General features: G+C 47.4%; 1 protein-coding gene across 7 annotated transcripts in view; it reads left to right on the top strand.

Annotated features, from left to right (window-relative positions):
• Window positions 1-13,236, top strand: part of NRF1 (nuclear respiratory factor 1) — a 95,445-nt gene that overhangs the window by 48,553 nt on the left and 33,656 nt on the right. For 6 of the 7 annotated variants that reach the window (XM_085899684.1, XM_085899683.1, XM_085899680.1 and 3 more), the window contains 3 exons: window positions 3,507-3,665; window positions 6,181-6,375; window positions 11,640-11,723. In XM_085899684.1, coding sequence (XP_085755810.1) covers window positions 3,507-3,665; window positions 6,181-6,375; window positions 11,640-11,723 — 438 coding nt within the window. The remainder of the gene's footprint in view (window positions 1-3,506; window positions 3,666-6,180; window positions 6,376-11,639; window positions 11,724-13,236) is intronic. The other variant, XM_085899685.1, reaches the window with a different exon arrangement.

Here is a 13,236-nt window from a genome sequence, read left to right as displayed (position 1 = left end):
CTATTCCATGGCCCAGGATCGATGGACTCTGCAAAGAAGAAACAAAAGTAACAACCACTGCAGGTGACAGGGAATGTGGCCGGCTGCTTACACACAGTCCAAGGTGTCCCCCCTCTTAAAATGAATGCAGGGAACAAACAATCGGTGCACGGGCCGTTGGTGCAGTCCCGTGTTGCAGCTGCCTACAAGGCAGTCCCTGCAAACTTGCGCGAGGATCCTAGCGCACATGGCATGAACAGGGGGGGGGGGAATGCAAAACAGAACGGGGCTGGTGGACATGGGCAGTAGCCATGGCATGGCAAAGGTGAACAGGCAAGGCATGGCATGACAAGACCGCTGGAGCAAACACAGCCGGCAGATGAAATGACCGCTACAGGCCTTGCAGCAAAAACAGCCGTCAGATGATCCGACCGGTACAGGCCTTGCAGCAAAACACAGCCGACAGACGATCCGACCGGCACAGGCCTTGCAGCAAAACACAGCTGACAGACGATCCGACGGCACAGGCCTTACAGCAAACACCCAGCCCATGAAGTGGCTGGCACAGGCCTTGAAGTAACACAGCCAGACGATGAGGTTGGCCAGCCTTTGCCTTTCAGTGGAGGTTGGTGGAGGGAGTGTGGTGGTGCTGGCCACCCAGAAGGCGAGCTCAGACCTACCTACTATCTCCCTCCTAACCTATCGCCTTTGCCTGTCTCTGTCCATACCCACCCCCTTAATTTAGCCCCAACTTATTTTTTTGTTTTTATTTTTATTTTCACTTCCCCCTATAATTTCGTCCCCTAACCCCCTTTATCATCCTTGTTCGGCTAACCTATCCTGTCTCCTTGACTACTCCCAACCCCTACGTTCCCTTCCTGGAGGGGAATGAGGGAGAGCTAGCATCCTGTGTCGAGACCCAACTCAAGCCTCAGGATGGCCTCCTCAGATCTCAGCGATCTCCTAACCCAAAGTGGGTCCAGTGGCCCACAACGAGAGCGAAGGGATGGATGGTGCGGAGGGGTACACTTCCTATCTACCCTAACCATTATCACTTTTAAACTACCCCGGGGCTTTCAGCAAGCGCCTCTCGCTTAAACTATCAGTTCTAACAACCAAGATTCCCGTCGCCTGTGTTGGTGTCCTCCCAAATTTCTGGCCATGCCCCCCAATTTTCTTTCCGTGCCCTCACACGGTCTCGCAGCTGGGACGCGTGGCTCCCTTGGCAGGAACTACCCTCTGCCGATTCTCCGACGATGGCACCCCCGGGCACTACACTGCCTCCGAGCCTACCAGCCCCCTAAACACCGGGGAGTGCCCTCCATGGCGACTCCCCTGAAATGCTCACGTGGCAGGCTGGCGCCCCGGGCCCCTTTCCCAGGGTCACCCGTGCCCACGCACTGCCCATGCGGCCAATGGCGCCCCGGGCCCCCGCATCATGCGGGCACACCCGTGCCCACTACGCTATCCCGGCCCCCAATAAGCCCTTGGCCTACCTCGGCCGACTAGCCCGGTGCCCGCGGTACCCACTCAGCGATACTCACCTTTCATAGCCACGTTCCCAGCCCATCAACAGGGCTCCTGCACCCCTCCACATGGGTTTCGAGCCTACTTCCCCACCAACAACAAAACGACTTCCATTTTGTCAATTTAACGAACCCACTAACTCACTCTACACTGACCCTGGGGTCCCTTGGGTGGGAATCATTCCTACCCCCAATCACTCATCGCACCATGCATTCTCCATTCACTCCATACACTCAGACCCGCTGGCCTCACTCACTCAACATGTTTCCATTCATTTCACCACTTAATTTTACTCCATCGCTGATCACTGCCATTCTTCTCACTAAAACCCCTAACTACCTCGTGCTCCCACGCCGTCCCTTACACTACAGCACGTTCCATTTAACACTACATAGCTAAGCTACGTCCACTCTACACATCCACTGTCTATCACTGTCCTCAAAATCCTCAAAAATCATTTTCCCAACCTAAATCTCAACTACAATCCCTCTACCTAATCCATTCCACGGGCCCCATGAGGACTTACCCCTGCCCCATGAAGTCGGTCTAACTAAGCTAACCCTTCCCCCTAACTGGTTGTGTCCTGTGCCCTGGACAGGGGTCTTTCACCTCTGCCTCGGGAATCCTGTTCACCCGAAAGCGAGGCTTGCTTTTCTTTTCTTTTTTTTTTTTTAATGCGCGCAGCACCAGCGCGGCAACTCGCAACCTGCGCTCTTTCCCCGTGACCGTGATGTCATGGCAGCTGTTCGTGCACCTTGTACCTCCTCCCTCCTGGACGGCACCATCTGGCAGGGATTCACCCTCCTGCCGGATTCCAACCACACGTGCAGCCATGACGTCACTCTGCACATTACAAAGCAAACCTCGCGTTCCGGGGGTTCCCCACACGAACACATGTGCTCTGCCCGTCGGAGCTTCACACACACGCTCGCGTGGAGAACCCATCCGGTCTAAATCCGTTATCCAGCCTACCCTTTGTCTGTCCGCGGGATCGGCAACATCCACCGCGGGCGTTTCCGGACCGGGTTTCACTCCCGCAGGCGCGCACGTGGCGGCCTCGTGCTTGCCACAGCACGGACCTCGCGCTCGCCGCCGTGCAAACCTGGCGCGGTCCCCAAACCAGCTACGGCCGCTACTCGGCCTTTGTCCATCTGTCGCCGACGTCTCCGTCGCACTCTCGCGCTCAAGCTCCATTCCACACACGCACTCCTGTGTGTCACGAGACTCACACACCACGACATTACACTCACACCGGGAGACGCGGCTGCATGTTCGCTCATGCCCACCGTCATCTCCCTTGCATACCGCTCTCTCACACACACGGTCTCCCTTGCACTCGGCCGTTCACTCACGCATGCCATTTCCCTTGCACACGTGGTTCCACTCACACACGGCCTTCCACTCGCACAGGGGGTTTCACTCAGATACGGGGCCTCTGTCACACACATGGAACCTAGGTTTGAATCCCAATATATTCATATGTGTTTGTTCATCGTCTATTAATGTCCTTGTTAATCATGCAAAAGTACATTGATGTCTACTGATGTCTTTGTCGTGCATGTGTTTTTTGTACAACCTCCTTCCTCTATGAGCCTTAGGTGAATGCATAAATATCGAAAATGTAAGTAATAACCTCCAGCTCAATACAAGAGCACCAGTCAGATTTGCTGTGACAATATCGCAAAATTGCTTCTCCTTCTGCTTCTCAATTCCCGATGTAATAAATTTACAATCTTGGAAATGACTCGACTGGAATGACGACGAGGACCCTTATTTATCTCGTCTTTTTGAAGTACATTTCATGTTGAGTCCATTTTGGTTCAATAAACCATTTCTAATGCCATCTCCACCCCCCACTGTCCTTCTCACAAATGCCCACTCCTTCCTCAATAATTTAGATATCAAGTATAAATGGATAAATAGCATTTGATTTGGATTCTCTACACAATAGCGACAATTTCAGTTTGGCATTTTTGTTTGTTCCTGTGCTGTGTGATTAGGCCCAGCTGCGTGCCTTCATTCCGGAAATGTTGAAGTTCTCCACGAGCAGGGGCAAGCCAGGCTGGGGAAAGGAAGCCTGCCGACCTGTCTGGTGGCCGGACGAAGTCCCTTGGGCAAATGTGCGATCCGATGTGCGTAGTGAAGATCAGAAGCAGCAGGTCAGTTTTTAATCTGTTTTGTACGTCATCCCCACATACAGTGTTGTAATCATTTTCATTGCTCCAGATCGTTCTACTGGCCAACTCGAATGGCATTCGGTGGAGCGCATACCTCCGCCAGGCTGAGCACTTTACGTTTTGTATCCCACTGATAGGCCGGATTTGTATCCTGACCTGAAGCAAAATCGAATCAGCTTGTCCTTGTCATGCACTCAACGTATCCAACAAAGTTCTTCCGAATCCATCCATAATTTTTTGAGATATCGTGCTATGCATGGTTTTTTTGGTCCGATCTCGCAAATGGTGAAGAATTGCTTCAAGAAATCTGGTATCTGGATCCGTATTGGGATCTTCACCAAAATCTAATCAATTCGTCCTTGTCGTACACCCAACCTGTGCACCAAATTTCTCCCGAATCCGTCCACAACCTTTTGAGATATCCTGCTCACAAACAGACGATCAGACGGGTGAAAACATAACCTCCATCCACCTGCGCCGGCGGAGGTAACCACATAAAATTTTCTCGGCTATCCCTTTATTTTCATGCCGTGCAAATGGGTGGATATGGGAATGTAATTGTCACTGAGGTTTGTATCAGAAGCTCCAAGTGTTACATCGCTTGATGTTTTGTTTCTTGAACTTAAGAACTGATCCACCATTATACCACAATGTCTGTTCCTCGTTTTTTGCGATTGTGTTCAGGACTCTTAAGTCTTCTCAGTTACTCTTGCATTGTTGAACGATTTTGTTGCGTTGTGTTGCCTCGAACACGTCGGTGCAAATGGATGCAATTAATCGTTTAATGATATTAACTTTCTCCTGTTGATACTTGTACTTCCAATAAATTGGTACTTGATGAACTTTAATACACAGATATGGAATCGCACGTAGATTGGCCATCAAATTGGGAAGCAATTAAATGGAAAAAAACATCGGCTGCGAGTTGTAGAAAAAGACAATTCTGCTTTCTGGCCTCCACCGAGTGTGGAAGGTGGTTCCACAGGTGGGGGAAAAAGAGGAATAAATGAGTGGAGGTGAGCAGTGATTCAGGATTTAGGTAGTTTCGCTAAGGTGGGGTTACTGGTGGACCACATGCATCCTGCAGGTACTTGGGGGGGGGGGGGGGACAAAACACAGAGAGGGCAGAGGGTGTAAGACCAGAAAAGATGTAGAATAAGACAGACGACCAACCTGTCGAGGATGGCGAAGTGATGGCCCGTAGACTTGGCCTCATTGCGAGAGATTCCAGTGATCTTGAAAGCCTTGGTTACCACGGCGTCATGCTGAGCAAGACGTGAGGCAAGGGAGTCAGCCCAGAGGGGACAGCAGTACTCCATCAAGCTGTGGATGAAACCATTGTAGCTGGATATTAGCTCAGGTGTGCCAAGGAAGGACTTTGCACGACGGAGAATGGCCATTCGGCGTCTGGCTTTGGAGGCCAGTTTTGAAATGTGGCTCTCCCCAAGAGAAATCTTGGCTGAGAGTGAGACCGAAGAGTTTGAGTGACTGGACCTCTTTCAGTGGGTTGTTGAGAAGGGAGAGCGTGAAGTAGAGGGAGGGAGAGAGAAACAGATAGAGAGACTGTTTTCAGGATTGAAAGACATGTTCCAAGTGTTTCACCAGTTGGTGGTTTTGTCGAGGTCTGAGGAAAGCGAAGAGGCTGCTGTCTGTCTGTCATAAGGATGAGGGATTTCCCGGCAGAGGATGGAGTCATCAGCAAAGAGATAAAAATGATTTTTCAGAGAGCCAGTGAGATTATTGATGAAGATTAGGAATAATATGGGGCCGAGAACGCTGCCTTGTAGTACTCGAGCCTTGACAGGGAGAGGAGAAGAAATTGTTCTGTTAAGAGCCACATGTTGACTACAAGAGTGAAGGATGTCAGTAATCCAAGAGTGGAGTTGGTCTTGGATTCCAAAGGCAGACAGTTTCGAGAGCAGGGCAGGATGCCAAACTGTATCAAAAGCTCGAGATGTGTCCAGAGACATGGCCTTGATTTAATGTCTGACATTCAGGGCCTCCATCCATTGTTGAGAGAGTAAAAGCAGCATCTCCAAGGTAGAGTGACCAGGTCTGAATCCGAATTGATGATCTTAGATGAGGCTGTTGGAGAAAAGGAATGATTTTATGTGAAGTGCGATGATTGATTCAATGACCTTGCTGATGATTGGAAGTTAGCTCATTGGTCTATAGATGAGGGGATCCGTTTTTTTTGCACCTTTTTCATGTAATGCTGTGATGTTGGCTGATTTCCAAGCAGATGGAAGATGACCGATGGTAAATGGCAGGGTGAAAAGGGCAGAGAGAAAGTTCAAGATCAGCAGAGCAGGTTTTTAAGGATACGTGAGCTGATGCCATCCGGTCCAGTTGTGGAGTTAGAGTCGAGGGTTGCCATAAATTTTTCCACCTCCTCAGGTGCACTTAAAATGATGTTGCAGAAATTTGATGTTTCCATTTTCAACCTTGATTATGATAGTAAAGTCAAGTTTGCTTGTATTTGCATGATTCCCACAAGATATCTTGGACGTATGCTCTGCGTACCATCGTGAAGAACTGCTACAAGCACCATGGGCGTGAGGATCTGCTGTACCCCTTTGAGGATGCACAGCCACGAATCCCTACCCCCTCTTCACATGCTCTAACGACACAGCTTGTTCCACAAGCCATGGTGCAAGCCATTAATTCGGATGGCATGGTATCGCTCATACAGGTACCGTAACGAACAAATGATTAGCATTGCAAGTTATTTCAAAACTCAGACTAAACACCACAAATTTATAGTACAGTACTGTACTGTGTACTTGTGTTCCCTCATTTTCCTATAACATCATACCGTTCTTTCATGATTCCATTTCTCCAAGAAACTGAGTTTCCTTCATTATTTCACTCCATCGAATCCACTTTGTCTTGCCTGCATTCCTGTGTTTTACAACATTTCTAATCTAGTGTGGGGGTGAGGTCTAGCAAAATATGCAACTGCTTAATTAGCCTATTGTTCTCAGTTTGTGTTTCCTACTACTCCTTCCTATTCCTTCCCCTAATTATTTTCCTGTTTCTGCTTTTACAGCCTTTTTATGAGTCGTGCTGTGTCCCCTATTTCTTCTCTCGGTGTGTTCCCATTTCCCTCTTCACAGACAATCTGCTCAATAAATGTGGAGCCACCATAACCTTATGCCAAAGTAGTCAGAAAAAGATTTTTGAACCCCATCCCCACCTCCCCCACCCCAAACAACCTCAACTACTAACCTACCCCCTCCCAACCGTAAGGCATCAATCCCCTCCCCACTTCACGCCTTCAAATTTGGTGAACATTAATGATTCCACAATGTGCTTTGCAAAAGAGTAGGTGAGTTATCAATGCCCCCAAGGTAAATTCCAAAGTCCCGTCACTTTCACTCGAATGTCACGCCTGTCCCATTCGGTTCGTGAAAGAGTTGGGCCATAAACGTTCTCCGCTAAACCCCAAACAGATTCATTGTTGTAATGGTTAGGAGCGTCCGCTCCAGGTCTGGGAGGTTGGCAGTTCCAACCTCGGCTAAGTCATAACAAAGACTTTAAAATGGTACGGGTTACTTCTTTGCTTGACTTCGGCATTTAAAAAGGTTGAGATCACGGACAATCCCCATGGGTTGGCATTCATGGTAAGGAGGAAATTCCTTCTTGTGAAATGCCACACTGAATGCGGTGAGAAAAGCGGCGCCATTGTTGTGACGTCGCTGGTACCCAGAGTACCCCGAGGAGTGATGAACATCCTCATTGGTCACATCATCTCTTCATGTGATGGCCATGATCTTGCCGAGACTTCGCTGATGAAAGACGTCCAGCCTCTATGCCACATTTACTCCTATTTCTGAGCAGACGTCAAACTCAGCATCACCATCCTTGGAGATATTGCTTCCTCGGAAGGTGAAATGGTTGACATCTTTAACACTGTTGCCCGATGGTGATGGGCGGCCCTTGATGTTGGTTGATGGACATCAACTTGGTCTTCTCAGAGCTGATGCATAGCCCAACCTTTGCACCACGTACCTCCAGGTTGGTGGTCATCTCCTGGAGCTGAAACATCTTTTCGACCAGTAGTGCAATGTCATCCGCAAAGTCCAGGTCCATCAGACGATGTTGCCAGGGTATGCCAAATTCTGGACCAACCATCATCTTCATGATGAAGTCGATGAACAGGAGAAACAAGAATGGTGACAGGATGCAGCCTTGGCAAACTCCTGTGATTATGCCAAAGGGAACAGTCGTGCCTTTGTTTGACCTGACACAACAGCTGGAGTTATGGTAAATGGCACCAAAGATGTTAATGTACCTCTTGGGGATGCCGTCTAGTAGTGAATTATGTTCCAGATAGACTGCCAGTGGATGCTGTCAAAAGACTTGAAATTGACAAAGTTGATGACAAGGGGCTTCTGGTATTTCGTACTATGCTCGATGATGTTCCTGAGCATGAAGATCTGCTCACTGCGTGACCTTTTACTCCTAAAGCCAGCCTGCTCCTCTCCAAGGGCATTGTCAACTTCCACCTTCTATCTATTAAGAAGTACTGTGCAGAAAACGTTCCCAGGTACTGACAACAAAAGCTTGGAGTAGTTGGGATGACACATTTTTTTTTCTTTTTTCTTTCTTTCTTTTTTTTAAAGGTGCATCCAACCCAAAAGTAACTAGATCTACTCTGCTAATTTGAGTACTAAACTAGCAAGAGTAGACCCAGTCTCAGGCAGTGTTTCACCCTCTTCCTAGCGAACTTCCTCAGACCAATCGACCCCAAGCCTCGGCACGTGTCCGCTTTTATTCCCGATGTGACCATTCTTTTCTGGTCATGTGCCGGTGTGAGAGGTCAGTTGAGGAGCGTTTTTATATTTCCAAACCTTAACCAATAAACATCATTCACATTATCCGTGGTCTTCTCTGCTCTTTAAAAAAAAAAAAAAAAAAAAAAAAGATTATTCACTCGTGATCTGGTGGTGTATGTGTGGGGGTTAGTGGGTGTGTGTGCTTATTCTTGTTTTTGTGTTTCTGGGGCACTAACATGGATGGGCTTATTTCTGGGTTGGACATGATGACGTGTGGGTTGCGTGATTGGTGGAGTTTCCGTTGGGTGTTGTGAAAGTGCCGGTGTGGTGCTTGGGACCGAGCGCTGTTTTTTGCTCACCTTGTCCAGTTGCTTGCACCATCTTGTTTTTGCTATTTGTATCAGAGGTGTGCATTGTGTGGGTACGGCCAAAGTCTCCCCAGTTAGACCATCCTCTCGGCTCTTGATATGCCATGCTTCCAGTATCAACACAGATTGATAACGAGAAGGGATAGAGAGGGGATGCATTCCCTGGAACTCCTTGGCCTTACTCTCTGCAATAACCTTTCATGGGATGATTATATTGGATTCGCTATATATGCTAGCTATCCCTAATTGTCGGGTTTTGTGTGTGTGTGTGTGTGTGTGTGTGTGTGTGTGTGTGTGTGTGTGTGTGTGTGTGTGTGTGTGTGTGTGTGTGTGTGTGTGTGTGTGTGTGTGTGTGTGTGTGCAACGTGAGGCTCCACAGCACGAACCAGCGGACCAATTTCGATGAAACTTTGCCAACAGGTGCCATATGGTCTGGGAATGTGCGCGTTTGAATTTCGTTGCCAAGCAACCACCCGTTGCTGTGCAGAGGCCGAAAAACCGCGTACAGTATTTTCAATACTTGTCCTTCAGTTTTGAATGTAGAGAAGCGAGACTTCGGAATTAAACACTTCGAGATATTTAGAAAATTTTACTTGAGCCGATTTTTGATTGAGGTTTTATTTTTCAAATGGTAGTTCTTCAAAAATCGGGTGTCTATTCACCGTCATTTTTATGAGGGGCTTAGGAAAGTGGGTGGAGCTTAGGGAAAGTGGACGTGGTTGATGAAAAGTGGGAGTGGTGTAGGAAAGTGGGCGTGGCTTATGAAAAATATTGTGTGGCTCAGGAGGTGTGGTCAAACAAGAGCATTCAGAGAAGTTTATTAGGTTTTCTGTGTGTGTGTGTGTGTGTATGTGTGTGTGTGTGTGTGTGTGTGTGTGTGTGTGTGTGTGTGTGTGTGTGTGTGTGTGTGTGTTTGCAACGCGAGGCTCCACAGCACAAACCAGCAAACCGATAATTTATTTATTTACCGAAAATGATTACACCACCCACACACCACCTCCAATTATTTATTTATTTACCATTTCGGATTCTCCTCCCGACACGCCACCTCCAATTACTTATTTATTTACCGTAAACGATTCCCCACCCACACCACCTCCAATTATTTATTTATTTACCGTAAACGATTCCACGACCCACACAACACCTTATTTATTTATTTATTTACTTACCGTAAACGATTCCACTACCCACACACCACCTTTAATTATTGGATTCGCTATATATGCTAGATATCCCTTATTGTCGGGTTTTCCATCTGTCTGTCTGTCTGTCTGTATGTGTGTGCAACGCGAGGCTCCACAGCACGAACCAGCGAACCGATTTCGATGAAACTTTGCCAACATGTGGAATATATACTGGGAATGTGCGCGTTTGAATTTCGTTGCCTCGCAACCACCCGTTGCTGTGCAGAGGCCGAAAAACCGCGTACAGTATTTTCAATACTTGTCCTTCAGTTTTGAATGTAGAGAAACGAGACTTCGGAATTAAACACTTCGAGATACAGTATTTAGAAAATTTTACTCAAGCCGATTTTTGATTGAGGTTTTATTTTTCAAATGGTAGTCCTTCAAAAATCGGGTGTCTATTCATCGTCATTTTTTATGAGGGGCTTAGGAAAGTGGGCGGAGCTTAGGGAAAGTGGACGTGGTTGATGAAAAGTGGGAGTGGTGTAGGAAAGTGGGAGTGGCGTAGGAAAGTGGGCGTGGGTAATGGAAAGTGGGCGTGGCTTATGAAAAATATTGTGTGGCTCAGGAGGTGTGGTCAAACAAGAGCATTGAGAGAAGTTTATCAGGTTTTCCGTGTGTGTGTGTGTGTGTGTGTGTGTGTGTGTGTGTGTGTGTGTGTGTGTGTGTGTGTGTGTGTGTGTCTGAAACGTGAGGCTTCACAGCACAAACCAGCAAACTGATTATTTTTCAAATGGTAGTCCTTCAAAAATAGGGTGTCTATTTACCGTCATTTTTATGAGGAGTGCCAGTTGGCAAAATACGCAACAGGAAAAATCTTGCCAGGCAGAGGAACAATTGCATGTGAACCAATACGTCTTGGCAATGAATCTTCGTCGGTGGATCGGTCAGAATGAAAAGCATAGTATCCAGCGCTTCGATCCTAGCGAATCCCTCGTCGCCGACCTGCTTGTCACTAAGTTAGCATCAAAGGCCAATCACCATCTGTGCTGAGGAATTCCTGAGCCACACCAAGGTCGTCACAATGTACAAGGTTTTCATATGGAGCTCCATGGAGTATTGCTTTCCATTCTGGGTTGGTGATTCTGCTGCCCTAGTTTCTTCTTGTGAGGCGGTTGAAAACTATGCCTTCTGCATCATGGGAATCTCAAGACAGGAGGTGGATTTCCAAGGACTGTCACTCTCCCACCAGTAGCAACTTGATGGGCTCTCTCTTTTATACAAGCTTGCATCTGACCTTGCTCCTCCTCCCTCTCCTACCTTTGCCCTCCCCATATCACTCCATCTCACACGTGTTCCTCTGGAAGCCCTCACCTGCTCACCTTTCCAAAGTTCAGACTGGTTGCCCATCTGCATTCATTTGTCCCCTTGTTCTCCTGATTGTGGTGTCGACTCTCGTCTCTATTCTGGCAACAGTTCGACAAATCAAGATGAAAAACTGAGATGTTATTAAAATTTTTAAGCCAACAATGAAAAGAAGCATTTTGGTAATTATTGTACGTGGGCAGAATGAAAGATTGAAGTTAAGCTTTCACTTTCATGAAATTAGCACCATGTTGGAACTTTATTTTTCTTTCCCCAAAGCACTTTTGACTTTGTGTGGTTCACATGATCTACTTGCAGGTTGATGCTGGGACAGTGGCAGCTCTAGCGGAAGGCTCAGAGCTTCCACAGACTGTGACCGTCACACAGGTCAATTATGCCACGGTATGTAAACGGAATTGTGGTTTTTGACAAGGTTGTTTCAAGCTGTGTTGTTGAGAAATTGAATGATCTGAGAATGCAGTAATCTGACTTGTGCTGAGGATGTTAAAAAAAAGGCCCAAAAGCTTTTGTTGTTGTTTATACAAATTTCTGTACATTCCTTTGGATGACACATTCAAACTGACACTGAAACATTTTGATCATGACCTTCATATTGTTCAAACTGAAATGATATTTTGAAACAAATCAAAAGCTCTCAATTCTCATGATATTTCATGATATGTTCGAGAACTTGGTGATCAAGCTGCAGTCTTTGTTTCCTTCATATCCTGACAAGACATTCATTCCTTCCTCTGACAGTTTCTTCTTCCCTCTCTATTCAATTGAAGTTTTCCTCCTTTCAATGCATGCTTGTGAAGCTTCCTCAACAGCATCCATCTCACTTTCCATTAGGCCTCATTGACTTTCCATAGAAGGTGTGTGTGTGTGTGTGTGTGTGTGTGTGTGTGTGTGTGTGTGTGTGTGTGTGTGTGTGTGTGTGTGTGTGTCTTTATTTGTGTGTGTTTTATACATGTATATTGTTGGGGGCCGGGGTCCAGTGGCGAGAACGACCACTATGTGGGGGAAGTTACGTCGTCTCCCACCAGACTCCCGGAATTGTAGGCCGTTGCTCATGGATAATTCCGTGACGAGGCAGGTCACTTAACTGACCGTGGACGACAAAACTTCCACCGCGTAGTGTCAGGTCTTTTTGTCGAGAATCAATTTACCTAATTAACCACGCAGTTTCGACTACCGGGGAACCACGCCCTCGGTACGTCTTGCCCGAACCGATCAGATGCAGCCGAGCAGAACTCCCAAGAACGTACCGGCTGGAATGAACAGATTATCGGGGATAAAGACCCGGCTAAACTTAGATCCAAACCATGCTAGACCAATGAAAGAAAAGACAAAAAACGAACTGGGAACATTTCTACAATAATTTATTTACAATCAACTTACAAAAGAAGGACACAGAGCAGACTTATGCGGGAATAAAACAGGCAAGATTTACAATGATCAAATAAAAACACTTATGCAATTGTACTTAAAGATGGTGACACATAGTCAGACGTAGACTCAGACGAAAATATACCCAGATGTATGGCAAAGGACCCCCACAGTCAGAGAGGGAGGTGAGCTGAGGTCGCAGTTCTTTCAGGTACCTGAACATTGGAGGGAAGGGATTCTCCGTGGTGCGGCACCCGCCAATGGTCGTGCGGCTCGGTCCACGGCCTCACGCGTGGAGACCGTGTCTGTGAAGGAGCCAGGTCGAGTAGAGCAGAGTCTGAGGCGGGGATCAGGGCTGCAGACAGGACCCAATGAGAGACCCGGTCAAGGTCGGGTCGAGGTCTTCCCAGCTCTCTCACACTCAAAACGAACGACCCCCAAAGAGTGCAACCACTCTACGACCTTCTTCCTTTCTTTCACTACCAGCTGACTAACTGTCTCACTCCAACGCTCCTCACTCCAACGC

This window comes from Eptatretus burgeri, chromosome 10 (assembly GCF_056783735.1).
Source record: "Eptatretus burgeri isolate ZD-2024b chromosome 10, Ebu_testis_v1, whole genome shotgun sequence".
NCBI classification, from domain to species: Eukaryota; Metazoa; Chordata; class Myxini; order Myxiniformes; family Myxinidae; genus Eptatretus; species Eptatretus burgeri.
This window is presented reverse-complemented; position numbering and strand designations above follow the sequence as displayed.